Raw genomic sequence first — 27,942 nt, 5'->3', positions numbered from 1 at the left:
TGCCTATCCCGTCCCCGTGGCGGTGTCACAGCTTTGCCGTGTCCCCATCCTGCGGCACAGGCGCACACAGAGCCGGGGTGTCCGTCCGGTTTATTGGGGGGGCACCTACCGCGGAAGGCAACATGCAGGGCAGTGTGAAACGGCGGGGCGGGCACACGCGGCGCCCGGCTACGGGACAACGGCACGAACACGGCACACGCTACGGGGCGAGCAGCTGGGGAGGTGGATGGGTGGTGGGTGGGCAGGAGCCCCCCAACCCCGGCCCTGCCTGTGCCCCCTCCCTACCGCGGCGTCCCCTTCTCTGTGCGTGGAGTGGCACGTGAGCTGGGGCGATGCTGGGGGGCTGCACCCCCTGCCCTGTGCCACTGGTTGTGCTGGGGAGCAGCCGGGGACTGGGGGGCACCGGTGGGTGGTGCGGGGAGGGGACCCCGCCACTGCCCCAGGTACACACACAGACACCCCCAGCTACAGGGTCACCCCAGCCAGGACACAGACAGGGGGGGACACGGCACCCCCGCCCCGTGCTGTGGCTCAGCGCACGCGGTGTGCACTTGCATATGCATGCACACGCGTGCCACGGCGGGCGGGAAGCGCGGTTGGGGCAGACGTACATACAGACACACACGTGTGGAGGGGCACAGGGGAGCAGCAGGTTGAGGCCCCCCCCCGGACACGGGCACGCACACAAACACACATGCACGCACATGGGGCGAGCGCAGGCAGGCAGACCCGCAGCACACGTAAACACGCATGACACACGCATGACACACGCACACACACGCGTGCGCACCCCCGTGCAACCTCCCCCCACCGCCGCGCTGCCTCTGGCCGCGGGGGTCTGGCTGGGGCAGGGGCTGCGGCACTACCGGGAGGAGGAGGAGGAGGAGGAGGATGGGGAGGCGGAGAGCAGCACGCATCCGACAGTCCGGCCAGCCGAGCCGCGGGGCAGGGGGGGCCTGGCCCCCCGGGTTAGGCCAGCTAACGGGGGGTGCCGAGGGGCTCCCGCGGCGGGAGGGAGGGAGAAGGGAAGGATTGTCCGTGGGGGACGGCGGCCTGGGTCCCGCCGGCCCGGCCAGCGTCCTGGGGACGGGGATCCCGCGTCCCGTCGCGCCGGGGGTCCCGGCCCCGTCCCTGCGCATTAACTGCCGGGGTCGGAGCAGTGTCTGTGCAGCGGCTGCGTGTCCGGCGCGGCGGGCAGCTGCCCGGGCAGCGAGAGGCGGCGCGGCGGCGCGGCCGGCGGCTCCACCAGCAGCACCACGTCCGGTGGCGGCGGCGGCGGCGGCGGCTCGTGGCGGGTGTCCGGCGCACGCGGCAGCTCCAGCGGCACCGGGAAGCTGGGAACCTGCGGGAGAGAGGACAACCGGTGTCACCGGGGCAGCCGGGGCGGGACAGGGGCTCGGTGCGGCGCTCCCCGGCTGCGGGCAGCACCGGCGGGCAGTGGGGATGGGGTGATGGGGCTGCCCCAAGCCTGGGGGGCTTGGGGTGACCCCAACCCACAGTAGGGATAGAGGATGAAGTGATGGGGCACAGGAGAGGGGCTGTCCCAAACTTGGGAGAACGCAGGGGCAACCCCATTCTGCAGAGGGTCTGGAGAATGGGTAGTGGAGCTACCCCAAGACTGGGGGGGCTCATGGGAGACCCCAATGCGCTATGGTGCTGGAGGACAGGGTGGTGGGGTATGGGAGGGGGATGCCCCAAATCTGGGGGAACTCAGGGGTGACCCCTGTCTGCAGTGGGGCTGGAGAATGGGGAGAGGGACTACCCAAAGACTGGGGGGGCTCAGGGGTGACCCCAACCCAGAGAGTGGATGGAAGATGAAGTGATGGGACATGGGAGGGGTTTATCCCAGGTTTGGGGGCCTCAGGGGTCACCCCGACCCACTTTAGCACTGGAAGAGTGGGGCTGCCCCAAACTTGGGGGGCTCAGGGGTGGCCCCAGCCGACTTTGGGACTGAGGGATGGGGAGAGGGGCTACCCCAAGATTGGGGCGCTCAGGCATGACCTCAACCCTCCATGGGGATGGAGGTTGAAGCGATGTGGCACAGGAGAGGTTTGCCCCAGGTTTGGGGGCCTCGGGGGTGCAGTGGGGCTGGAGGATGCACTAATGGGCTTCCCCAAGCTTGGGGGTCACTGTGGGGCTAGAGGATGGGGTGATGGTGCATAGGAGGGGACTGCCCCAAGCTTGGGGGGCTCAGGGGTGACCCCAACCCACAGTGGGGCTGCAAGATGGGATGATGTGTCACAGGCGAGGTGCTGCCCCACACTTGGGGGTCCGGGGACCGTGCTGTGCTGACCTGAGCGAGCGGCTGGATGGGGGTGATGGGGAGGACGGGCTGCAGCGGACACGGGGGGCCAGGGGGTTGGTGTGGGGACGAGACCGTGCTGTATGCGGGCGGCACCAGCGCGGCCTGACGCTGCAGCAGCTGCATGATGGAGCTGATGTCTGCGGCCATGCGGGTCTCCAGCCTGTGGGGACACGTGTGTTGGGGTGTGTGCAACGCAATGCAACGCTGTAGGGCATCATGATCCCACGGGAGCCCCCCAATCGCCCCAATGGGGCGATTGGGGGGCTCCCGTGGGGTCATGCTGCCCCTCAAGCCCCTTCTCAAGTACCTGTTGAGCTGCTTCTGAAGCAGGTCGAGGCGCATCTCCACCTCGGAGCGCTGCCGGCGGCTCATGGCCGGCAGTGGGATGCTGAGTGCGGCGTGAGCTGGGATGGTGCAACGCGGCAGCTCCTGGTACTGCCGGCCCCGGCTCTCCCCCCAGAAGCTGAAGATGTTGGAGACCCCCGAGAAGGCTCCTGTAAGGGCAAGAGGTGGGAAACATCAGGGACCTTAGGGTGTCCCTGAAGGCATGGAGCAGAGATGCATCCCAAGAGGTATAGAGCAAGAAGCAGGGATGCATCCCAGAAGACATGGTGAGGGGAGCAGGGATACATCCGCATCCAAGTGGGCAGAGAGCAGGGATGGAGCAGGAATGCATCCCCATGGGCATGGAACAGGGAGCAGGGATGCATCCCAGAAGGCATGGAACAGGGGGTGGGGATGCATGCGAGAAGGCAGGGAGCAGGGATACATGCCAGCAGATACAGGGCAGGAAGCAGAGATGCATCCCAACGGATGTGGGGCAGGAAGCAGGGATGCATCGCAGTGTGCGCAGAGCAGGGAGGCATCCCAGAAGACATGGTGAGGGGAGCAGGGATGGATCCTAGCAGGCACAGAGAAGGCAGCAGGGATACATCCCAACAGGCATGGAACAGGAAGCAGGGATGCATCCCAGCAGTCATGGAGCAAGGATGTATCCCAGAAGGCATGGAGCAGGTACAGATCCCAGCAGGCACTGAGAAGGGAACATGGATGCATCGCAGTGGGCACAAAGCAGGGATGGAGCAGGGAGTAGGAATGCATCCCAGAAGGAATGGAGCAGGGAGCAGGGATGCATCCCAATAGGCATGGGGCAGGAAGCAGGGATGCATCCCAGTGTGCACAGAGCAGGGAGGCATCCCAGAAGACATGGTGAGGGGAGCGGGAGCCGGAATGCATCCCAAATGGGCATGGAACAGGGAGCAGTGATACATCCCAGTGGGAGCAAAGCAAGGAGACATCCCAGAAGGCATGGAACATGAGTGCACCACAGTGGGCAGGAACCCCCCAGGCACGGCACGGGGCTGCAAAGGCAGAAGACGGTGCTGGGGAAGGTGCAGGGCACAGGCCAGGGATCCAGGCGCAGGCAGAGCTGCGGGGATGGGGGGGTCCAGGAGCTGTTGGGGATCCGCAGAACCCAGAGCAGGGAGTGAGGAGACCTGGGGACATCCCCCTCACCCCACGCCCGTCCCCACCTGAGAGCGGGTTGCACATGTCGCTGCCCTCGCGCTCCTCGGCCTCGCTGGGCACCGCAGCCTGCCCGCCCGCCCGGGCGCTGCGGAACGGGGACAGGGCGGCGGCCCCCGGCCCGGGCTCGGGGGGCTCCTCCTCGTCGCTGGACGGGGAGCTGGGGGGGGACCCGCAGTGCCACGGCTCCCACTCAGCTGGCCCGCGTGGGGCGCCGGGCGCCTGGCAGCTCCGGCCCGGCCGCAGCGCCTGCGGCCCGCCCCGTGGCTCCCCGGTGCTGCTGGCATCTGCGGGGGGACAGGACGGGGGTCACCACGGTCCCAATGGGCCCGGACCCCCCCTGACCCCCACCCTGAACCCACCTTTGTCCGTGCGCCGGCGGAAGGACAGCTTGCGCTTGCGCAGGCGGTTGAAGCCGCCGTCCAGCTCCTCGCTGCCCGGGGAGCCGGGGATCATGTTGGTCTGCGGGGAGGATGGGGGGGCTTGGGGGGCAGCCAGACCCCCCCTCCTGGGCATGATGGGGGCAGCAGGAAGCTGCATGGTGCTGGTGCTGGGGAATGATGCTGGGGGGCACCCTAGGGTGACTGTCTCCAAGCCCTGAGCACCTGTTGCTGGGGGTGATGCAAGGGATACCCAAGACCCCCTACGTTGTGCAGGACACCCCAGTTTTCTCAGCACCCCCAGCTTCCCCAGAACCCCCCCAGCTTCTCCAGAACCCCCCCATTTTGCCCAGCACCCTCCTCAGTTTGCCCAGCAACCCCTGGCTTGCCCAGCACCCCCAGTTTGCTCAGGACCCCCCAGCTTCCCCATGACTCCCCAGTTTGCTCAGCATCCCCTGGCCTTCTCAGAAACCCCCTAGCTTGCCCAGGACCTCCAGGCACAGCAGGATGTGCCCCCTGTGCATCCCATACTGCCCCCCACCGCCGCAGCCCCTCACATCGCGCAGGTTGAAGGTGATCTCGAGGCTGGACCAGAAGTGGTCGGAGAACTCGGGGTACATGTCCAGCACCTCCAGCAGGTCCTCGCGGTGGATCTTGTGCAGGTCGCAGTAGGTCAGCGCCCGCACGTCTGCGTTGGACTTCCCGGGCCGCGCGTACAGGTTCAGTGGCTCCCCGAAGATGTCGTTCTTCCCTGGAATACGCGCACCGGAGAGGGGGGTCAGGCCATGGCGGGCATGGTGGGGACTATAGGACCCCATTGCTGGGGGCTCACCCAGGATGGCCACCACCACGTCCCCGCGCAGGATCTCGATGGAGCCGCGGGAGATGAAGTAAAGCGCGGTGAGGACATCCCCGGCGTGCACCAGCGTGTCCCCCGGCGGGGCGTGCGTGGTCTTGAACTTCATGGCCAGGGCGCGCAGGCAGCCCTTGGTGGCACCCTTGAAGGGTTTGCAGTTCTGCAGCAGGCTGCGGTTGAGGTGCAGGCAGATGTCAGCCTGCAGGCACTCGGGGAAGCCCTTCAGCACCTATGGGACACAGGGTGTCACAGGGAGGGCTGTGGGGTGCCGTGGTGGTGGTGGTGGGAGCATGGCCGGGCACTCACCGCATTCATGTCAATGCCGTTGGTGTAGGACCAGGCGTGCTGGAAGTACTCCTCGAGGCGCTGGCGCAGCGGGTTGGGGATCTGGTGGAAGCGGATGAACTCGCGGACGCGCAGCATCTGCGTGTGGTAGCGCGCGGTGCCCGAGTACAGGCGCTGGATGATGGCCGACACGTTCCCAAAGATGCTGGCGTACATCAGCGCTGCGGCGGGCGAGCGGCATGAGGGCACCGGGCACCCGCACCGTGACCCACCGCGGGGAGCAGGGCACCCGCCAGACACAGCCCCTGCCCCAGCAGCCCTGCACGCGTGTGTGAGCGCACACGGAGACACACGCATACAGACAGACACCCCAGCCCCACACGGATGTGCACGCATTCACGTGCTCACACACACATTCACATGCACACTCACACACACATTCATGCTCACATGGAATCATAGAATCAACCAGGTTGGAAAAGACCTTTAAGCCCATCAAGTCCAGCTGTTACCCCAGGACTGCCGAGTCCACCACTAAACCATGTCACTGAGGGCCTCATCTATACAGTTTCAGAACACTTCCAGGGACAGTGATTCCACCACTTCCCTGGGAAGCCTGTTCCCATGTCTGACTACCCTTTCGGGGAAGAATTTTTCCCACTATCCAGTCTAAACCACACATACTCATGCACCCACAGATACATGCTTGTCCACATACACCCATGCTCACACATGCATGTGCCCATGCACACACACCTCCACGTACACTGACACACACACATGCGCTCACATGTACACTCATGCATGCTCACACGCATGCATGCCTGCATAGATATCACACGCACATGCATGCTCACGCTCACACATGCGTGCTCATATATACACATGCACACACGCATGCACACACACACGCTCTCACTCATACACACATGCATACACTCACTCAAGTCCCCCCGCTGACATATACTCATGCATGCACACATGCACACCCCTACACAAGCACACTCATGCTCAAATGTATGCTCATGCACTCATACACACATGCATGCTCCCACACTCACACGCATACACTCTCTCACACATGCATGTGTGCTTGCACACATCTCTTGCTGACATATACACATGCACACTCATGCACACATGCACGCACCCCCCACATGCTTGCTCTCGCACTCACACATGCTTTCACACACACATGCGTGCATGCACCCGCTGCTGATATATACACATGTGTGCTCACATGTGCACACACACACGCTCATGCACTCACACAAAATGTCCACACACACATGCTCAAACACACACATGCATGTGTTGCTTGTACACACACACACACACACATGCACACAGCCCCATACCTGCTCATACACTCACACACACACGCGCACACAGCCCCCACATGCTCATGCACTCATGCACTCACACACATGCATGTGTGCTCACGTGCACCTCCTGACATATACACACGCATGCTCACACACACACATGCACCCCCCCATGCGCACTCACGCTCTCACACACATGCTCTCTCACACACACACACGTGTGCTCACACACGCACCCCCCGTGCAGCCCCCCGCACCCCATCCCCGCGCCGCCCAGGGCACTCACAGCCAATGAGCATGACGCAGATGGAGAAGATCTTCTCGGAGTTGGTGTTGGGGGAGACGTTGCCGAAGCCGACGCTGGTGAGGCTGCTGAAGGTGAAGTACAGCGCGGTGACGTACTTGTCCTTGATGGTGGGGCCGTAGAGGGGGTTGCTGGCATTGAGGGGCTTGCCGATCTGGTCGCCCAGCGAGTGCAGCCAGCCGATGCGCTGCCCCTCCACGTTGCCGATGGCGTACCAGATGCAGGCCAGCCAGTGGGCGATGAGCGCGAAGGTGCACATCAGGAGGAAGAGCACGGCCGCCCCGTACTCCGAGTACCGGTCCAGTTTGCGGGCCACCCGCACCAAGCGCAGCAGCCGCGCCGTCTTCAGCAGCCCGATCAGGGTGGTGGTCTGCACAGATGGGGCCGCAATGGGGGTCACTCAGGGATGCTGCAGTGGAGACCCCCAACCGCTGCCCTGGCACCCACCACCCGGCACTCACTGCAGCATCAAAGATGCCTGGCCCTGGTTTGAGAGCATGAGTGGGACCCCCCAAGCATGGCCCTGTGAGAGGACCCAGCACACAGGGAACAGACCTGGCACCCACCACCCTGGTACCCACCACAGCACCTTGCTCTGGCTTGGGGGCATGTGGTGAGATCCCTGGGCATCACTCTACAGGAGGAGCTGGCACCCAGGGAACAGCCCTGGCACCCACCACGCTGGCACCCACCATGGCACCACAGGCACCTGACCTTGGCTTGGGGATGCATGTGGGATCCCTCGAGCATGAACCCACAGGAGAAGCCAGCACCCAGGGGACAGCAAGCACCACCCTGGCATCAAGGATGCCTGGCCCTGGCTTGGGGATATGCATGGGACCAATGGGCATGTCCCGGCAGAAGGACCTGGCACCCAGGCAACAGCACCCACTGCTCCAGCACCCACCATCCTGGTACCCACCATGGCACTACTGGCATCTGACCCTGGTTTGGGGGTGCATATAGGACCCCCTGAGAAGACCCGGCACCCACGGAACAGCACCCACCACCCCAGCACCCACTGTGGCACCATGGGCACCCAGCCCCAGCCTGGGGGCACACATGGGACCCCAAAGCACCACCCCGCAGGAGGACCATCACTGAAACAGCACCCAGCCCAGCCAGGGCATGTCAGCACCCTGGCACAGCTGCAGGTACCTCCTCAGAGCCGGAGCCGAAGATGAGCAGGTCAAAGGGGATGGCGGCGACCATGTCAATGAGGAACCAGCCCTTGAAGTAGTGTATGGCGATCTTGGCGGGGTGGCTGACCACCTCCTCGTTGGAGTTGACGTAGGTGGTGCGGAAGTTGATGAGGATGTCGATGATGAACATGATGTCCACGATGAGGTCGACCACGTTGAGGGGGCTGCAGGAGTAGCCGCAGTGGTGGCGCTGGGCCTCCTCCTGGTCGTTGAGCAGGAAGGCGGCCGAGTAGGGGGTGAAGATGGCTGTGTAGATGACCAGCAGCAGGATCAGCCAGTCCCACACCGCCTTGAAGGGGCTGTAGTGCAGGATGGTCCATTTGTGGATACGCGGCGCCTGCAGCTTGTACTCCGGGAGCACGTCGGCGCCCAGCGACAGCACCTGGGGGTGGGCAAGGGCTCAGCTCATCGAATCACAGACTAGTTTGGGTTGAAGGGACCTTAAAGCTCATCCAGTTCCACCCCCTGCCATGGGCAGGGACACCTTCCACTAGAGCAGGTTGCTCCAAGCCCCGTCCAACCTGGCCTTGAACACTGCCAGGGATGGGGCAGCCACAGCTTCTCTGGGCAACCTGTGCCAGGGCCTTGCCACCCTCACAGGGAAGAACTTCTGCCTCAGATCTCATCTAAATCTCCCCTCTGTCAGTTTAAAGCCATTCTCCCTTGTCATGGGGCTGAGCTCCCCAAACCCCTGTCCCCAAGCAGAGCCTGCACCCAACAGCTGTGGGCAGAGCACCCTTGGGCTGAAGCTGCACTGGTGGGTGCTGGCAGAACAGGGATGCTCACGGGAGACCTCACTGCTCCCTACAACTACATGACAGGAGGTTGTAGCAAGGTAGGGGTTGATCTCTTCTCCCAAATAACAAGCAATAGGACAAGAGGAAACGGCCTCAAGTTGCACCAGGGGAGGTTTAGATTGGATATTGGGAACCATTTCTTCACCAAAAGTGTTGTCAAGCACTGGAGCAGGCTGCCAGGGCAGTGCCGGAGTCACCATCCCTGCAGGGATTTCAAAGACGTGTAGACATGGTGCTGAGGGACAGGGGTTAGTGGTGGCCTCGGCACTGCTGGGTTAATGGTCAGACTCAATTAACTTAAAGGTCTTTTCCAACTGAAAGGATCCTGTGGTTCCCTGTGGCTGGCACTAGGGGTGCGGGGGGGGACATCCGGCACACACGGCCAGGACAAAGCCACCCCACCGGCAGAGCTGCCCCACAGCTCCCTCCAGCCCCATAGCAAACGCTTGCACTCCCTGCACACACCCAATGCTGCCTCAGTGCTTCCCGCATCCCCCCCCAGTGACACCCCCGCAGCTCTGCCGGGGCTCCCCAGTCATGCTGAACCCTGCTCCAGCGGGATCCTGGTGCAGCTGCTGCCGGAGCGGGTCTGGCAGCCCCAGTGGCACATGGTGACGCAGCTGAGGGTTGGCACGGGCACCACAGCCTGTCACCGTGCCAGCCCCTCGGTGCTGCCTGCGCTGCCCCAGGGATCCCCCTGCCCCCAGCGCTGCCCCCCCCGCCACACACATGTGTGCACATATGTGTGCACATACATGTGCGCACGCACACACAATCGGGAGGGTCCAGGGGGTACCGCCATGCCCTAGCAGCTGTGCCCATCCATCCGGCACAGGGATTAGATGTACCGGCCACGGGATGAGGGGCATCAGCCAGAAATAGGGACCAGGTGAGCAGTGCCATGGGGCAAGGGGCCCCATGGCGGGCAGCCCCCTAGAGCAGAGCATCCTGGGCGCAGCACTGGCCCCATGGTGCCTGCTCAGAGAGGCTGTGGGGCTTAGACACCCCGGGGCTGATGGCCACCAGCTGCCTGCAGCAGCTCCGCACGGAGCCTGGGATACCCAAGGGCAGAGGCAGGAGCTGGGGTGATGCCAATGCAGCCATGTCCCCCCATCATCGCACAGCAGGACAGCGGCACAGCCCGGTGAGCATGACCTGGGGGTCCCTGGGGGGGGTCCTTGGTCCCTCCCCACACTGCAGTCACCACCCCAAGGCACAGGTGAGGTGACCGGGGGGACCCACAGCCCCCGCCCAGCACCCCGCAAGAGCTGGGGGGAACAGAGTGTGAGCCCACCCACGGCCACCACATGGGTCCCCTGGGGTGGGCACAGTGCCCACACCCTCCTGTCACCCGCATGGCAGCACCCACCACCCTGACCGGAGCAGCCCCGCAGCACAGCCATGCCGGACGCCCTCCCCGGGTTGGTGGTACTGGTACCTTCTCCTCCTGGCTCTGCCCCGCGGCGCGGTCACCGTCGCCGTCGAGGCCCAAGCAGGTGCCGCAGAGGGAGATGCCGGGCATGGGTCCTGCTCCGGCGCGGGGGGCCGCGGCGGGGGGCCCCGGCAACTCCTGGAGCAGCTGCAGGAGCGACGCCAGCATCCTCACGGCCGCCCGTGGGGCCGGGCCCGGCCCATGGTGTGCCGGTGGCTCTCACCCCCCGCCGCCCGCCCGCCGGCTGCCCCGCGGGCACCGGGCACACAGCCCCCCGCCAGTGCTTCCTGCACCCATCCCACCGCCGCTCCGGCCCGGCCGGGCACCGGGCAGCCCTCGGCGGGTCGGCGCCAGCGGCGGGAGCCACGCTCCACCGGCAGCCAGGGGAAAATTATTAGGGCGGAAATGTTTCCCAGCCTGCTCCGCTCTGGCAGTCAGAGCCAGGGCTCCCCCTCCACGCTGCACATTAACCCCACTGACACACGGGGCTCGGTGCCGCGGCACGGCGTGGGGCACTGGCACAGCCACCAGTGACCACGATGGTAGCTGCCACGTCCTGACACCATTGGCACCCCTTCGGCTGTCTGGGCACCTGCGCATGGTGTTAGGGGGACACAGCCCAGCCCCATGGTGGTGAGCAGGACATCATGGTGTGCATACATGCCATGAACATGCGAGCACACCATAAGCATGCCATGAACACACCATCAGCGCTCATACACCTGCATGGTGCTCATCCTGCTCCCATCCTGCTGGCTCAGCCAAAACATCCCCCCACCGCTGCCACCTCCCCAAATCGGGACACAAAACAGTGGGGGACATCCCGGGGGGGACACCCCTTGTTCCTCAGTGTCCCCGTGCCCACGGCAGAGCTCAAAAAAGTGACGCAGCGCTGCGGGAACAGCCGTGCTGGTGCGGTGGCGGTGCCGGGGACACGTGGTGACAATGACGGTTCCTGTCATCGGCCCTGAGTCACCCGCTGCCACCCACAGGAGGGGTTTCCCGCTGGCACTGCATCCCCATGCGCTGCGTGATGGGTTGGGATGAGGCCATGTGTGTGGCACTTGTGGTGGGGGGTCCCGGTGGTGCCGGCACAGGACGGGGGCTGTTTGCATGCCCCTTCCCGGGGGACTGCATGTGAGCATCCCCTGTGTGTCCCGAATGTGCCACCCGCGGGCAGGGGGTGACGGGTGCCACAGGGGCACACGGGGTCACACTGCTGGTGTGTCATATGGGGTCACGCTCCCACAGGGGCACGTGAGGTTATAGGAACCGTGGGGACACAGGGGGTTGGGGTATCGGGTTGGGGACAGAGGATGAGATTGCTGCAGGACACAGGGGGTTGGGGTACCACGGGGACACAACGGGGCAGGGGTACCCCAGGGCAGAGCCACCCTCTGGGCTGCAGCACCCCACGCAGCAGGTGAGAGCCCTTTGAGGGTCCCGGTGGTGTCCCCCAGCCCCATCCTGGCTGCCCCTTTAAGCTCTGCCAGCCCGGCTCCATTTTTAGCCGGGGCGGGGGGGGGGGGGGGACGGGAGGGTGACGGGGGGGGGCGGCTACAGCAACCAGCCGGCTCCTGCCTCTAAAATTAACGCAGCTGCCGCCCCAAATTGGGACAAATCCCTGCCTGCAGCGCGGGCAGGGCGGGCAGGACGGGCAGTGCAGGCAGGTGCCCCGGGCCCCCCCCCAGCATCTGGATACCCACCCCCAATGCGGCCCCGTCCCAGCCCTGAGGCCCTCGGACCCTCCCCCCCCCCCGCCCAGGATGCGTGGCTATGGGGGGCAGCCCCAGCATCCCACCTCCTGGTGCCACCCCCCCAGCCCTGGGCACAGCCGGGAACCCCCAGCATGGCAGGGGAGGGGGGTCAGAGGGACCATGCTGGGCTCTGACACCCTGCCCTGTCCCCACATGTCACACAGCCCTGTCAGCCCCGGGACACCCCCTGTGATGTACCGGGGGGGCAGCTCCTGGGACACCCCCAGTGCTGCACCACTGCAGGGGAAAGCACCCCCTGCCGTGCCCCCTGCCGTGTCCCTGGCTGTGGCCCCCAGATGTGGGGACAGCCCCAAGCCCTCCCTGACCCCCCTGAGCCACAGGGACAGCCCCAGCCCTCCCCAGCCATGGCGACAGCCCCCAGGCCCCCCCATTCCCCCCAGCTATGGGGACAGCCTCCAACCCCCTCAACCACATACGGCTTGAGGGTGGCACGGCAAGGGGCTGGGGCATCTGTACCTGTGAGCCACACATCCTGGTGCCTACCGCACACCTGCATCCTAACCCCCCAGCCCAGACCCTGGCCTGACAGGGCACGATGGCACACTGGGTGATGCCGAGAGGCAGCGGGACCACTGTTGGTGCCACAACACCTATCAGTCACGGTGACACAGATACCGGCGGTGCCGACACGCAGTGACACGTACACCGCCCCGGCGCAGGCACGCGGCACCTCGCGCTCACGGTGACACGTACGCCGACACCTGCTGTGGCACTGGCACCCAACACCCATCCCGCACACCCGGAGACACCCGGCACAGCACCTGCCGTGACCCAGACACCAGCACCCACGGGGCGCAGCCCCCTCGCTGCTGCAAATACCCCTGACCCCAGCACCCCCAGCCACCGGGCATGGAGACCCCACGGTGTCCTGTCGGCACCCAGCACCCGACCATGACCCTCTGGCATGGCAGCCGGGCCTGTGCTGACACCAGTGCTGTGGTGACACTGCACACCCATGGTGAAACCACCCGGCACACCAAGTGCAGACCCCACAGAAACCCGCAGACTCCAACACCCACACTGAAAGACACCCCAAACCAGACACCCTGCACCTGTACACCCACACTGGCAGATACCCAACTGCCACAGCCACCAATACCAGTGCCAGCACCCACCCAACACTTGCCCAGGTACCCCACACCGGTGCAAACACAAGCACCCAACACAGGTACCGACAGCCACCCAACAGCCATCCTGTCACCACCACCAGCAGATTTCCAGCACCCTCCGGACACCCAACACCAGGATACAGATACCCACCGCGCACTGACCCCGGCATCCGCAGTACCTAACACAGCAGCACTGCCCAGTGCCAGCAGCATCCACACCAGCACTGATGGGGGACTTGGCACCCTGGGGACACTCAAAGCAGGACAGCCACACCAACATGCGCAGGCCCAAGGGTGCTCCACAAGCCGCAGCAGCACCATGAGTGTTGGTGCCCCATACCAAGCCATGACACCCTTGTGGGTGCCAGTGTCAGCATCAGCCCAACGCATTCTCCACCGTGGCAGGCAGTGACCACCAGCAAGGCAGCGTGCACGGCAGCAGTGGGGACACCGCAACGCCCCACTGTCCCCGCTGTGGCAGCAGTGGCTGGTACTCACAGCATTGAGCTGCGGCAGTGGTGCAGCTCCCTCAGCACCTCCCGACATGGACACCGGGGACAGGCGACCACCCCGGGCCGGAGGCGATGCAGGCACCCCACTGCCGACAGCACGGCGGCAGCACCTACACCCTGCGGTGCCGGCGGCAGGGTGGGGTGACGAGCCCTGTGACAGGGTGACGTCCCCACGGGGCGGTGCGCACGCCCCAACACCCGACCCCCACCTGCTGACGCAGACACCGGTGCTGACCCACACCGCCCCACACCACGGCCGCACCACCATGCCACAAGCTGCCGTCGATGGGACACCCACGGGGACCACCTGGGGACATGGCAGCCACCACAACATTCAATGCTGCAGCACCTCGACGAGCAACTATGCAGCAACCCTCTCACCACGGTCACAGCGCAGCACCCAGCCGGGTGGGCAGCAGGGTGCCCATGGGTGGGTGATGCCCCTCGCTGCCCCAGCACACACGGCGTTTGGCTGGAGCACAACCGATGTGCCGGCTCCCAGCCCCACCGGACCCCGGGATGCTGAGCCTCCTCCCATCCCACTCCGTGCCCCTGTCCCTCCCAGCTCCAGCCCAAGGTGGGAAATGGGAAACCCCGGGACTCCGCGCCTGCTCGCCCCCAGAGCCCGCTCCCCCCGGAGGGGACCCCGGCCCGTTCCCCCCGCTCCCCCCGGTCCTCCCCCGGTACCTCCTGTGCCACCAAGCTGGAGATGCGGACAGCCCGGCGGACGCGGCCGCCCTTGCGCTCCCCGTCGGGGCGGTCGCCGCTGTCGCGCCGCGCCGGGGCCATGATCGCGATCGCGGGGGGAGCCCCGCGCTGCCCCCGCTGCCGCCGCCCCCCAGCCCGGCACGGCCCGTCCCGGCACGGCCCCGAGATCGCGGCAGATGGAGCGGGGCCGGCGCCCCCCCCAACCCCGAGCCCCCCCCGCCGCCGCCGCCGCCCGCCTCCGCCGCCCCCCCGGCCCCCCCGCGGCTCCAGCCTCTGCCACTCCCCGCGGGGCCGTCACGGCGCGGGGAGGGAGTGGGAACACCCCCCGCGGGGAAACTGAGGCACGGAGGGGGGGGAATGGCGGGGGACACCTCTGCTGCTCCCTGGGGACCCCCGGCCCGTGTCCCCGCTGCCCCCCCCAGTCCCGAGGCTGTCAGCCGCTGCCTTCAGAGTCCCGACCCCCAAGAGCCCCCAAGGGCCCCCCAAGAGCCTCTGTGTATCCCCAGAGGCGAGGTGGGGCCACACAGCTCCAGCTCTGTAGGATAGGGATGGGAACGAGGTGTCCACAGGCTGACTCCCAGCCCCACAGCTCCCAGTGTCCTTGGCCACTGTCCAGCCCTGGCAGCGGGACACACTGTGCCTGGCACCAATGTGTCCCTGCAGAGGAGGGACCCTGGGGTGCTGCAGCCTCACCCAGCCGGGCTGGGGCACAGGAGGACCCACTCCATTAAGGAGAGGCTTCCCTGCACCTCCACCTTCACATCCACCCACAACCAACAGCCTGTAAAACCCTGGCTCCCGGTGACACCCTGTCCCTGCCAATGGCACTGTGGGCACCGCCAGCCTGAGCGGGGCTGGGGGCTCCCCAGATGTGCCCAGCTCAGCCTCTGTGCTCCACACCACCACGCCATGCCAGACACCAGCTCCTGAACAGGTTGCAGACCACCAGCATGGTGCTGATATCATCCAGCCCCAGCACCATCCTGCCCTACTGTGGGTAGGGGTCCCATTGGGACATCAGGACACTGCAGCATCACCATCCCTGCGCGGCAGCGGGGCCTTGTGCCAACCTGGTCATGTTACCAAGCACAAGCCACTGGCCCAGCCACACCAGGCCCTTATCCCATGCCTGTCCCCATTGGGCTGGCACAGCACGGCTGGCTGGGGCCAGGCAGTGGGCCCACGAGCGTGGTGACCTTGATGGGAGCTGCGGGCAGCAATGGGTGCTCCCACCCCAGGGAGCCCAGTGTGGCCGTGGCACAGCCGAGCCCCCCATCCTGGCACCATGGGGCAGAGCCAACCGAGCGAGGGCAGCCATGTCCCCCCATTCACCAGGTACTGCGTGGTGATAGCAGTTAGAGGCAGGAGGGGATGACTGGGGCCGGTGCAGGCAGCTGCCTGCCCAGCGGCTGCCAGCACAGCATCGGAATTAATTACACAGCAGAGGCAATCGGGATGCTGCTCATTAGTGTGCCGGAGAGGAGCAGAAGGCCAGCGACGCCTTGCAAGGGGTGAGGAAGGGGGTTTGGGGGGACTCAGACTTGCACTCATCGAACTGGGATCCCCCACCCCACACAGGGGTCCCCGCTGGTGAGGGGAGCGGGGCTGGTGTCCCCCAGCAGCAGGGCTGCGAGGTCCCCATGGGAGCTGGGGTCCCACATGGGTCTCCCTCACGTGTGTGAGCAGATGCGGGGGGGGGGCCGGGGCTGCCCAGAGACTGGAGCACAGATGGATGCACCGGGGAGCTCCAGCCCCTGCCAGCTGCTGGGGACCCCGGGGAGGAGTGATGACAGAAGTGGGGCTGCCCTAGGGGGGATGTGGATGAGGCAGGGGGGGTTCCCTACTCCCCATCCCCTATGCCTCATCCCTGAGGCAGCCCTGCACTAGGGATGAATGGATGGATGGATGGATGGACGGATGGGGGTCCTGGGAGCCCTCCTCTAGCGGGAGCCAGAATCAGAGTGTAATTAAGCAGCAGCCGCCGCCTGCTCCCCACAGCCAGATGGCAGTTACACAACGTGCCAGGGATTAGACACCATCGCAGCCCCCTGGCACCCCCGGGCAGCCTGCCGTGACACCGGGGCCTGTGCCTGCGCTGGGATGGAGCCAGGGCTGAGGGATGTCCCAGCCGGGGGGGCCTGCCCCGCACTTCCCGCTGGGAACACGCTGGGGACCCTACGTGTGGCATGGGGCCTGTCCCAGCCATGTGCCACCCCACCATGGCACCCGTCCCCTCACCCTGCCACAGGGCCACCCCAAAGGGAGCAAGAGGGACCCTCCGGAGCCCAGGGGATGGGGGACAAGGGCCCTGGCACAGCCAGTGGCAGCCCCAGCATGCCCTGCATGAGCTGGCCCCCCCGGGTAGGGGCACCATGGGGACCCAGCCGTGCCCCCAGCTCCCTCCAGCAGCCCCTAGGGTTGCCCTGGGAGCTCCAGCACTGCCTTGTATGCTCCAGCATCACCCCGCAAGCTCCAAGCATCATCCTGTGACCTCCAAGCATCATCCTGTGACCTCTAAGCATCACTCTACGAGCTCCAGGCATCATCTTGCGAGCTCCGAGCACCACTCTGCAAGCTCCAAGCATCATCCCGCAAGCTCTAGCATTGCCTTATGAGCTCTAAGCATCATCTTGTGAGCTCCAGCACTACTTTTTGAGCTTCAAGCATCATCTTGTGAGCTCCAAGCATCCTCCTGTGAGCTCTGGCATCATTCTGCAAGCTTCAGCACCTCCCTGCAACCTCCAGCACCTCCCTGCAAGCTCCAGCATCATCCTGTACACTCCAGCATCGCCCTGCGAGCTCCTGGCACCATCCTGTGACCTCCAGCATCCTGCATGTTCCAGCATCCTGTGAGCTCTAGCAGTTCCCTGCACACTCCATCATCGCCCTGTGAGCTCCAGCATCACCCTGCAAGCTACAGCATCATCCTGCATGCTCCAGCATCCATCACCCTGTGCACCATCCTATGAACTCTGGCATCATCCTGCATGCTCCAGCACCTCCCTGTAAGCTCGGGCAGCCAGCACCTGTGGAGAGCATCCTTTGGGCTCCAGCCGTACCCCGAGCACTGCCCAACCACCTCCATCGGCCACCGGGCACCCACGGGCTCACCTGGGTGACCTTCTCGGTGACGTTGTGGGTACGGTCCTTCAGCTTGGTGGGGGCGATGATCTCCTTCTCGCCGGGTGGTGCGGCCAGGAATGCATCCGCCTTGAAGTCCACGAAGTTGAGGGTGATCTGAGGGATCTTGCTGATGGCCCGGTAGCGCATCAGGTCCGAGTCCGAGGTGGAGTTCAGCAGGGCGCTCCGGACCGTGGTCATGGCCCCTGGGCGGGGGGACCGTCACCACGGGGGGGCCATGGCCCTGCTGCTATCCAGGGCTGAGGTCCCAAGGCAGGCAAGGGGAGCGGGGAGCCGTGGGGGGGTCCCACAGCAGGCGAGGGGAGCCCTGGGGCTAGAGGGGGTTCCCCTGGCAGGTAAGCGGGGCTCCAGGACTGAAGGGTCCCATGGCAGGCAAGGGGAGCGGGGAGCCCTGGAGCAGGGGGACCCCCCATCTGGGTGTTGCAACACCCAGCATCATGCTATCATTTATGTTAATATAATTATGTTCCCCTCCCCTAACAGGGAGCTGTGAATGGGCTGGGGGATGAGGGGAGAGCCCCCCAACCCCACCAGGCAGGAGTGCACACTGGGCAGAGTGGCTGCACCAGGGTAGCTGTGGGTTACCCACCAGCCATGGGGGGCTCAGTGCAGTGTGTGGGGATCAGGGCTGCCCCAGCTCACCCACACCAGGTGATGGGGAGGCCCCATCAGGCACCGGAGCCGCCGCCGGCGTGTAGCATTACAGCGATGAGGGGCCTGACAGTGATGAGTGCCGCAGCGGCCGTGTGCCGGCACTGCCGGCGGCTCCCTCAGTGCCCGTGACGGCCCTGGCTCTAATGAGCTGCCAGCCCTATCGCTTTCACCCCGCGGCCACACGCTGCACCGGTGCGCGCCCAATGCCCGCGGTGTGCCGCCGTCAGCGCCGTACCGGTGCTGGAGCCGCGGTGCATGCTGGCGCCGGTGCTGGCGTGGCGGTTGTGGCAGCGCTTGTCGCCCTCGCCCTTCATGGCCTCGATGTCGTCCACGGAGGAGGCTCTGCGCACGCTGTGGAGGCTCTCCCGGGAGCGGCTGCGCTGCGCCAGGCTGCAGTTGGAGAAGGCGGCGTGCAGGGCTAGGCGGTCGGTGCGCGGCGAGGAGTGGGTGACGGGGGGCTCGGCCATGGGGCCGTCCCCCATCAGCGCCGCCTGGTCCTCGGGCTGGCTCCCCACCACGCAGCTGGGCTCCATCGAGGACGGGGCGTCCTCGGGGCCGGACTCGCTGCTCTGCTTGGAGAAGTCCACCACCACGGCATCGGGCGGCTCCTGCGGCAGGGACTGCTTGCTGCCCGCCAGCGCCAGCAGCGCCGGCAGCTTCAGGCGGAAGGACTTGCTGCGCCCTGGGCAGAGGAGGGAGCAGGGTTGGGGTCTGTCAACCAAACCCATCCATGGGCACCCATTCCCCTCACCGTGTGCTATGTGGCACAGTGCTTTTGGCACCCGGGATGCAAGGTCTGCAGGAGCAGGCTCAGTGCAGTCCTGGTGCTGGCACAACCCCCCCCAGCACCAGCCCTACCTGCGGGGAACCAGTTGGCAGGGGTGACCCAGTGGTTGGTGCCCTTGTCGGGCGAGCCCGGGCGCTCCTTCTCCATCACCACCTCGAAGTTCAGGATGAACATGATGACAGCCCCATCCTCATTCTTCACCGGCACCACGTCCACCAGGCACAGGAAGCAGCTGCCTGTGGGGAGGAAAGGGGCTCAGCACCGCAGTGGCACAGCTCTCCATCCTTGCTGGGTACCCCCTCCTGCCCCCTGCCTTGGAGATGGGGGGGATAAAGAACTTGCTGACTCAGCAGGTGCCAGCCCCGCTGCAGCAGCATCATGGGGGGAAACTGAGGCACAAGAGGGTGGAAAGGTCCCTGTTTCCCCACCCCCCCCAAACACCCCAGGAACCATGCAGGGGCTGGGGGGGGACAGCGCTGGGGGCAGTCGGGGTCCCAGGCCAGGCTTAAGCCGCTCAGGACTCGTTAACAGCTGCAGCGTTAATCCTGCATCTGGAGCTCAGCTGGGATGAGGGGGCCGGGGGCAGCCAGGCTTAACCTCCCCTGCATAGGGATGGGGCAGCATCCTGCATCCCCACTCAGTGCCCCTCACCGTGAGGTCTTCATCTTCATTGGGGGCTGCAGGGAGGTGTCACCGCAGTCGCCCTGCCCCACAGCACCCGCAGCCCCACCCCAGCACCCACAGCAGCCACAGCAGGACAGGGGACAGGGGGACAAGCACATGATGCTGGGGTACCAGATCACCCCCCCGGCTGGCTATGGGCCCAGCATGTGCTGGGGAGCCCGGCACGATGGCGTCGGCCGCCAGCTGGCACTGGCACCAGCCCCATCCCTGCGTGGGGAATCCTGGCCCGCACGTGGGGCTGCGGGCTGGGGGCCAGCACCGCGGGAGGCGCGGCACAGGCCACAGCGGAGTCCCCGGCTGCGGGGGGATTAGTGGCACCGACACATGGCTGTGGTGCTGCCGGCAGCGGCTTTGCTTCATCCTCGCCCACCCGGCGCCCGCGGGAAAGACTAATCCTGCTGATCCCCCGACACGCGACAGCACCACTGGCAATGGGCACCCTCCCAGCGCCGCTGCACCGGCGTCCAGCCCATCCAGCGGGACCCCCGCACCGGGTGCTCGCTCCTCACCTTGCTGCTGGTGGGGCCTCTGGGCTGGGGGTCAGCGTCCCATGGCCCCCACCCCACGCGCCCCAGGGGCTGCGGGCATGGGGACCCCCACCCCAGGCGGGCCGGGGGCAGCGGGGGGGGCCCGAGCCCGGCCGAGGCCTCGGGTGCTGGAGGGGACCCCCCGGCCGCCCCCCCCGAGCTCCGGGGCTGCGGCCCTTGGCACGGCCGCCGCCGCGCCGGCTTTATGCCTAAATATGGCTGCGGGCAGCAGCCGCCGGCGCCGCGGGACGGACACGCCACGCCACACGGCCCGGGGTCCCGGTCCGGCCCCCGCGGCCACCGGCCAGCCCCGGTGTACCCCCGCCACCGGCTGCCCGTGGGGAAATGGGGTGTGGGCATCTGGGGGCAGGAGGGTGGTGGTGTGCATGGGGATGGGGGATGTGCTGGTGGGGTGAAGGGCTGGAGGCTCCAAAACACTCGACCCACCTTCACCTGCAGTGCGGTATGGCCGGGGGATGTGCTGAGCCCCCTGCTGCCCTCAGCATCCCACAGCATCCCCCCAGCACCCCCCAGCACCCCTCTTCAGCACACATCACCCCACACCCCATCTCCTCCCCTGGCAATGCCACCCTCGGTTGTGACCCCCCAGCACCCTGCCCAGCCTGGAACAGCACCCCCCGCCCTCAAGAATGGGGGTCCTGCACCCCTAAACCCCCTTTGGAGCCGGGTACCCTGGCCATGAGTGATAGGGGCCGAATGGGTCTCCCCCCGGGGAGGGAGAAAGGGAGGGGGGCTTTCCTGCTGAGGGTGCACCCAGCACCCCAGAAGTACTGACACCCCGCCAGACCTGCACCCCAAATCCATCCACAGCCCCTCTCCCTGCACCTTACACATACACGTACCTCACACCCCCCAACCTCTTCTGCCCCCCCGCACCCCCAAAGCCCCGCTCCAGCCGGGGCTGCGCTGCTCCCCGCCACCGCCAGGGCGCAGCACCGGGGGGGGCACCAGGGAGTCGGGGGGTGACCCCATCCTCACACACACTGCCCCGGGCACCCCGACATCCTGCAGAGCGCGTCCTGCACCCCGACACCACGCGCCTCACAGTGCACCCCCACATCACGCACCGCATGACGGTGCTGTGCCTATGATGCGCACCCTGCACCCCCACACTCTGCACCCCACCCTGTGCCATGCTGTGTACCCTGCATCTCCACCCCTGCACCCCACACTGTGCATATCACCCTGCATCCTACACTGTGCACATCACCCTGCATCCCACCCCTGCACCCCACGTCGCACCCTGCACCCCCACACCCTGCAGCCTGCCCTGCACTGTGTGCTCCGATCCCTGTGCCCCACACTCCACACTCCACCAGATCCCCCAAGCACAGCACAGCCCACACCATGCACCCCTCCCTGTGTGCACACCAGCAGCACAGTCCCCACTGTGCTGTAAGTGGGACCCCCCACTCCTCACCCCAGTGCTGCAATTCAAGGGCCAGGCAGGCTGGGGCACCCCGGATACATCACTGCTCCTCACACTGTCCCACATAACCCCTGCCAAGATCCCTGTCTTGTGCTGCCGCAGGCTTGGGATCCCCCCAGGACCCTCTGGCACGCCCCATGCTGCTGTTGGCACACTGCCCACTGCCCCACAGGACCAAGACCACCAGCGCCCAGCATGGCTCCAGCACTGTGGTGAGGGCACGACCTTGCCTGGGAACCCCAGCAGCGCTGGTGGGAGCAAACGCGTCCCACTGCTCCTCACCAGCCCGTGGCCGCCGGTGCCAGCACGGTGTCCCCGGCACGGCTCGGCCGGGAAAGCCCGTCCAGCACGACATGTGCCAGCTCGTGCTGGGCAGGGCACCGGGAACCCAATCCAGCTCCTTCATGACTTCTCCTGGCTCCAGCCTGTGCCAACCGACGTCCGGGCACACACAGTGCCGCAGCCGGCCCCAGGTGACCGAAGGCCACCAGCGGTGGGGGGTCTTTGTATACTCCCTGGCCCCCTCTGTGCCACAGACGCAACACAGCACCGCGGCGGCTGCCCAAGGCCGTCCCTGCAGGACACGCACCCCCGCGGCTGCCGCGACCTTCCGGCGTCCCCGGCAGCGCCGGGGCTGTATAAACAACGTCGTGCAAAACTAATGGCTGCAGCAGCGGCTGGCAACGCAGCGGGGCCCAGCTGCTCACCGCGGCACAGCACTGCCGTGCACCGCAGCACCGGCATGAGATGGGATGGATGTGTGCTGCGGTGGGGGGCTCAATGGTGGGGGGCTGCACTGCTGGGGCAGTGGAGTGGGGTTCAGTACCACAGCATGAGGGCACTGGTGGGATGAGTGATGGTAGCTGTGATGGGGACATGCTGGAGCTCAATTGCAAGGATGAAGCCTGTAGCAGTGGGGTCCCTGTCCCACCATTGCTTGCGGGGGTCCCCTATGCAGCAGGTCCGCAAGCACCCATATTTGCTCTCACAGCACAGCCGGCAGCCTTCCACCATGCTGGCCCCACAGCACATGGCTGGCACAGAGCTGTGCACACCGGGCACCATGGCAGCCAGGATCCCCCACAATAGCCCCCAGCCATGGGGCAGATCTGTGGGTGCAGGAAAACGCCATATCCCAGGGATCAGGCACTGCCAGTTGGTCCTGCTCCCCTGCCCCATGGGTGAGTGCAATCAGGTCCTGCCAAGACCCCCCATCCCAGGAGGTCCCAGTGGCACCAGGGAAGGTGAAACCCCAGCTCCCTGTGCACCGCATGCACCCGCTGCTGCTGCTGCCTATAAATATCCCATCGGAAACTCCGCACTCCCCAGGGACGCGGCGCGGGCAGCGCTGCCGCAGCACCAGCCTCCCCCTCCAGCACCCGCTGCCGCAGGTCCCGGGTGCCCCCGCACACCCCGGGGCGGTGGGATGGAGCTGCACCCCGGGACCCGCCCTTGCATCACCCCCAGGACCCTCCATCCCACCTCCCCATGGGTCCCACAGCAGCACCCATGAGCCCAGGCTGGAGTGGGGGCTGGCTGGGTGCTTGGAGCCCCTGCACTGCTCTGGGGGGGTGCTGGGGTTCTTGCCCTGCACCACTGCCCTGGGAGCTGGCCCCCCCCAGGCTGAGTGATGGGGAGGAGGCTGGGGGATGCAGGAGCACAAGGGAGGGGAAGGGGCCCAGGCCGGGGCAGGGGGCCTGGGGACACAGAGCCCATTCCTACCCTCACCCCCCATGGAGGACTGGAGACGCAATGCCTCATCCCTGCCAGGTTGGGAGGGGGGATCAGGGGCAGAGCACCCCAAACGCTCCCCCCACGCCCAGCCCTCCTGCCTGATGCTGCCCAGAGCTGTGACGCACAGGCAGCAGGCAGGTAGGAGCTGGCCATGGATGCTGCCTGGGATCGTGGTGGCCATGGGGATGCCAGCAAGGGCCTGGCAGGAGCATAAGCTCCTGATCCCGACTGCTGACACGTGTGCTGGTAGGGCAATTAGCCTGGCCCTAATGACGGCTCATCGAGTGCTGCCCAAGTGGGGCTGGGGGCTGCCATGCGCTGCCTGCACCCTGCCAGCTCCTGGTGCCACACACAGGTCCAAAGGACACCGGTACCAGATGCACTCACCTCACTGCCTGGTTGTGCCAGACATCATGGTGTGCTGAGCCACAGCAGCTGCGGCAGGATGGGGCCAGGGCCGGGACTAACGGGTGCCCCCAGCCCTGCTCACTGCCCAAAGCCCCCTGCCCCAGCTGGGCCCCCCAACACCTCATGTTCCAGAGGCCGGTGGCTCTGGGGAGCTGAAGCCGTTGCGGCTCCACGTGGCGTGGTGCCGGCAGCTGGGAGCCAGCTTTGTTTACTCTGAGTGCCGGAACCGAGGCCGGGTGCCGAGAGCCGGAGACAGCTGCTGCGAGAGCCGGGACACCTGGTGCAGGCACTGGCGCGGCCGCGGCGCGGGGCAGCCCCTGCATCGCCAACACAGGGCTGCCGGTGCCAAGCCTGGGCTCCACAGGGCTTGGCACCCACTTGCTGGCACAGATACCCAGTGCCAGGAACCCCCAGGACAGCACCGGTGCCCAGCCTGGCTGGTGACCTCCTTATGCACCCTTACCGGGATGGCAGTGCCATGACACTGGCTCGCACTGGGGCTGCTTACAGTGCAGCACCGTCTCCTGCCCAGCCATGGGGCAGCCAGACCCACAAGACAGTGCAGGTTGAGTGGGTGCCAGCTGCCCTCTCCCTGACATCCAGATGATGCTGCCTTGAAACGTGCCTCCCCCACTGCTCCTCATATCCTCATCTTGCTCCCAGGCACCATGATGCCCCTGCACCCCAAATCACCCCCCCAACTGCAGTGCCCCGTTGTAGGTCACAGCACGCTGTTCCCACCCCACAGCCACAGCCCCATAGCACCCCAACCAGCAGCCCCAGTGCCGCATCCCTGCTGGGAACCATCACAGCAGCAGGAAGGGCTGCAGACCCCTGGTGCTGCAGGACAAACCCCCACCCCGGGGCCAGATGTGCAGCCCCAGCGCTGCCCCTGGGCACAGAGGCACCAGCCACCCTTGCTGGGCTCCCAGGCACGGCAGCGCCACACACTACCCGTGACGCTGATGGATGGGCACGGCGCAGCCGCCTGCCTCAGCAGGTCCTTAACTCAAGGGTCTGTCTGCCCATGACGGACGGCCGCCTTCATCCCCCCGCGCAAATAACTGTCCATCTCCGCCGGTGCCGGCGGTGGCGGCGCGGTCCCTACCGTCCTTGCGGTAGAAGCAGATCTCCACCTTGCGCTCCTCGGCGCCCAGCAGCGCCTGGGCGATCTGGGCTGCGGCACCGCGCTGGGTGCGGGGCCCGTGGAGGAAGTCGCAGGTGCTGGGCTTCTGCATCACCTCCGCCCGTGAGTACCCACACAGCTGGCAGAAGCCGTCGTTGCAGTAGATCACGGCGCAGTTCTCCACACGGGCGTTGGCGATGATGAACTTGCGGCCTGGGAGAGAGCGGAGGATGGTCAGCCATGGCACCCCCAGCCCGCACCCCACGGAGGGGGCTTGCTCCATCCATCCATCTGTCCATCCATCCGTCCATCCACAGCTCTGGGCTCCCAGTGACCCAACATCCTGCAAACCACCCCTCTTGCTCCCCAGGAGAGCCCTCAAGCTGCCAGCACCACCACCATCACCATGGGGTCCCCACCACCGGGACCCCACCACTGCACCTATGGGTGCTCGGCTGGGCTAGACAGCCCTCCCCAAGGCACGACGCTGCTGTGGTGCCCCTGGCACATGGTCTGTCCCCCAGCATGGTGACCCCATGGGGTGTCGTTGCCCCTGTGACACTCCCCTGTCCCCACCCAGGATGCTCCAGGGCTGACCCCCGAAAGGCGCCAGGCCCCCCCATCCCAGGGAAAGCAGTGTCTCCCTGCCAAGGCCCAATGTGCTGCTCAGCGCAGACGGTTGGCGAGGCTGGGGGTGAGCCGGGGGTCCCCCAGCCGAGGCTCCATCACCATTGGGCTCAACTCGCCTGAGACCAGGCAGATCCCATAGCACCCTGATACTGCTGCTGGGGGCTCCCAGGGGGCAGCGCCCAGCCATGTTTATCACCTGCACCCAAACCCACCCCGACCCCCCCCCACATCCCCATCAGCCCCAGCCCCAGCTCCGACCCCCCCCCAGCCCCACTCACTCTGCCCCTCGAACTTGCGGATGATGGTGTCCAGAAAGGTGTTCTGGGGGGCGACGTGCCCCCGCCGCACCGGCATGCTGCCCGGCCCATGGGGCAGCGCCGCCGCCCGCTCCGCGCCGCCGGGCCCCGGGGGGGGAAGGAACGGAACGGGAGCGGGGAGGCGGCCCCGCGCCGCGGGGGGTCCCGCTGCCCTTGAGCCAAGGACGGCGCCGCCGGGGCGGCTCCGGCGCGGGGAGGGCTGCGGGACCCGGCTCGGCTCGGCTCTGCACCGGGCCCGGCTCAGCCCCGGCGCAGCCCCGGGGGCGGCGGGATGCGGGGCGGGCGCGCAGGGGTTAAAGCTGGGCCCTCCCCTCGCCCAGTGCCCGCCGGTCCCGGACCCTGCCCGCCCGGTGCGGTGCCGGTGCGGTTGCCGGTACCGGCGCTGGTGCGGATACCGGTGCGGGTACCGGTGCGGGTGCGGGTATCGGTGCCGGTGCCCCCCCGCTCTACCCGCTCGGTGCGCGCCGCATCGGCCTTATTTAGTCACGGAGCGGCTGGGGGGGGGGGGATGGAGCCCCCGCCCCGCCTGGCCCCGCTCGGCTCGGGTCGGCTGGGCTCAGCTCGGCTGAGCTCGGCTGGGCTCGGTCCGGTTAGGCTCGGCTCAGCCCGGCTCGGCCCGACTCGGCTGGGCTCGGCTCGGCTCGGCTCGGCCCGGCCCGGCGGGCGGCGGCGGCCGCTGCGTGTTGACAGCCGGGCCCGCGGGGCGGGGCGAGAGCGGCCGCCGCCAATCGCCGGGGGGGGCCCCGAGGCGGGGGGAGCCCGGGGGTGCCCCCCCGTGCCACGCCCGGCCCGCGGGCGCCGATCGTGTCCCCCCATCCCGGGTGTCCCCCGGCTTCCCCCCCCGCAGGCTCCCCCCAGTCCTGCCCATGGACGTGCCCTGACCCCCCCCGGCTCCTGCTGCCCTCCGCCTGCTCCCCACCCGCTCCCCGCCCGCCCTTCCTTCAGCAAGGCCACAAGCCCGGCAGGTGGGACACTGGGACACCAGGACACTGGGATGCTGGGATGTGGAGACGCTGGGATGCCAAGGATGCCGGGATGCCAAGGATGCCAGGATGCTGGGACACCAGGATGCTGGGACACTGAGGCATTGGGATGCTGGGACGCCAGGACACTGGGATGCCAAGGATGCCAGGATGCTGGGACACCAGAATACTCAGATGACGAGGACGCCATGATGCTGTAACACCAGGATGGTGGGACACTGAGATCCCAGGATGCTGCAATACAAAGATGCTGGGACAATGGGATGCTGGGACACCAGGATGCTTGGACACCAGGATATGGGAGCATCAGGATGCTGGGACACCAGGATACGTGGACACTGAGACATTGGGATGCTGGGGTGCCGGGGTGCCGTGATGTGGGGCACCAGGGCACTGGGACACCAGGACACTGGGATGCCGTGATGTGGGGACTCTGGGATGCCGAGGACACTAGGATGCTGGGACACTGGGATCCCAGGATGCTGCAATACCAGGATACTGGGACACTGGGATCCCAGGATGCTGCAATACCAGGATACTGGGACACCAGAATGCTGGGACACCAGGATGCCTGGGCACCAGAATACTGGGATGTCAGGATGCTGGGACACCAGGACAACTCAAGTGCCAGCCAGGTCATGTGGGGTCATGTGGGGTCATGCAGGGTCAGGGCACGGCTGGACGGTTGGGTTCGGGATCCCCCTGAGGCCTGAGTGGTCCGGCTGGGGCAGGGCCCATGGAGCACAGGTCTGTGTCCCCCTGTGCTGGGTGCTCTCCACTGGGGATACCTCAGCCCCACTGTGCACAGGGACCGTCTGCTCCCCCACTCACTTCTCCCCCTTCCCTCCCCTCACCCCAGCAGCAGCAGCCGCCCCCCGGTGCCCCATCCTGCTTAATGGCTGGAACGGGCCCCAGAGCTCCCAGTATGGTCCCAGTATGGCCCAGTCCTAGTCCCAGTTCCACTCCCAGTCCTACTGTTGTATT

The 27,942-nt window shown here is 66.5% G+C and overlaps 1 protein-coding gene across 2 annotated transcripts; it reads right to left on the bottom strand.

Moving 5' to 3' along the window:
• Positions 1–73: 73 nt before the first annotated feature.
• On the bottom strand, positions 74–26,646 carry KCNH2 (potassium voltage-gated channel subfamily H member 2). 2 transcript variants are annotated; one of them, XM_030492913.1, is made up of 15 exons: positions 25,937–26,646; positions 25,011–25,241; positions 19,171–19,335; positions 18,548–18,994; positions 17,629–17,843; positions 8,138–8,563; positions 6,962–7,349; positions 5,372–5,571; positions 5,042–5,294; positions 4,767–4,960; positions 4,192–4,291; positions 3,838–4,116; positions 2,613–2,799; positions 2,294–2,465; positions 74–1,342 (listed from the first exon to the last, which is right to left on the bottom strand). In XM_030492913.1, exons 1-15 carry the CDS (start codon positions 26,010–26,012, stop codon positions 1,139–1,141), a joined length of 3,537 nt encoding a protein of 1,178 aa, XP_030348773.1. In that variant the 5' UTR covers positions 26,013–26,646; the 3' UTR covers positions 74–1,138. The 2 variants fall into 2 exon arrangements, with proteins under 2 accessions (XP_030348773.1, XP_030348764.1); XM_030492904.1 differs by having other exon boundaries at positions 4,767–5,294.
• Positions 26,647–27,942: the final 1,296 nt, after the last annotated feature.

The sequence above is a fragment of the Strigops habroptila genome, chromosome 1 (genome assembly GCF_004027225.2).
Source record: "Strigops habroptila isolate Jane chromosome 1, bStrHab1.2.pri, whole genome shotgun sequence".
Lineage (NCBI taxonomy): Eukaryota > Metazoa > Chordata > Aves > Psittaciformes > Psittacidae > Strigops > Strigops habroptila.
The sequence above is the reverse complement of the archived record's forward strand: the minus strand, read 5'-3'. Positions and strand labels throughout refer to the sequence as shown.

Bases quoted from the DNA above. Each gene is read 5' to 3' on its own strand.
- KCNH2 (XM_030492904.1), bottom strand. From the start codon at position 26,012: ATGCCGGTGCGGCGGGGGCACGTCGCCCCCCAGAACACCTTTCTGGAC. The intron at 18,995-19,170 runs GTAGGGCTGGTG...TCCTCTGCCCAG, and splicing joins TGCCAACTGGTTCCCCGCAG to GGCGCAGCAAGTCCTTCCGC. The intron at 8,564-17,628 runs GTGAGCCCGTGG...GCCCACCCCCAG, and splicing joins TCACCGAGAAGGTCACCCAG to GTGCTGTCGCTGGGCGCCGA.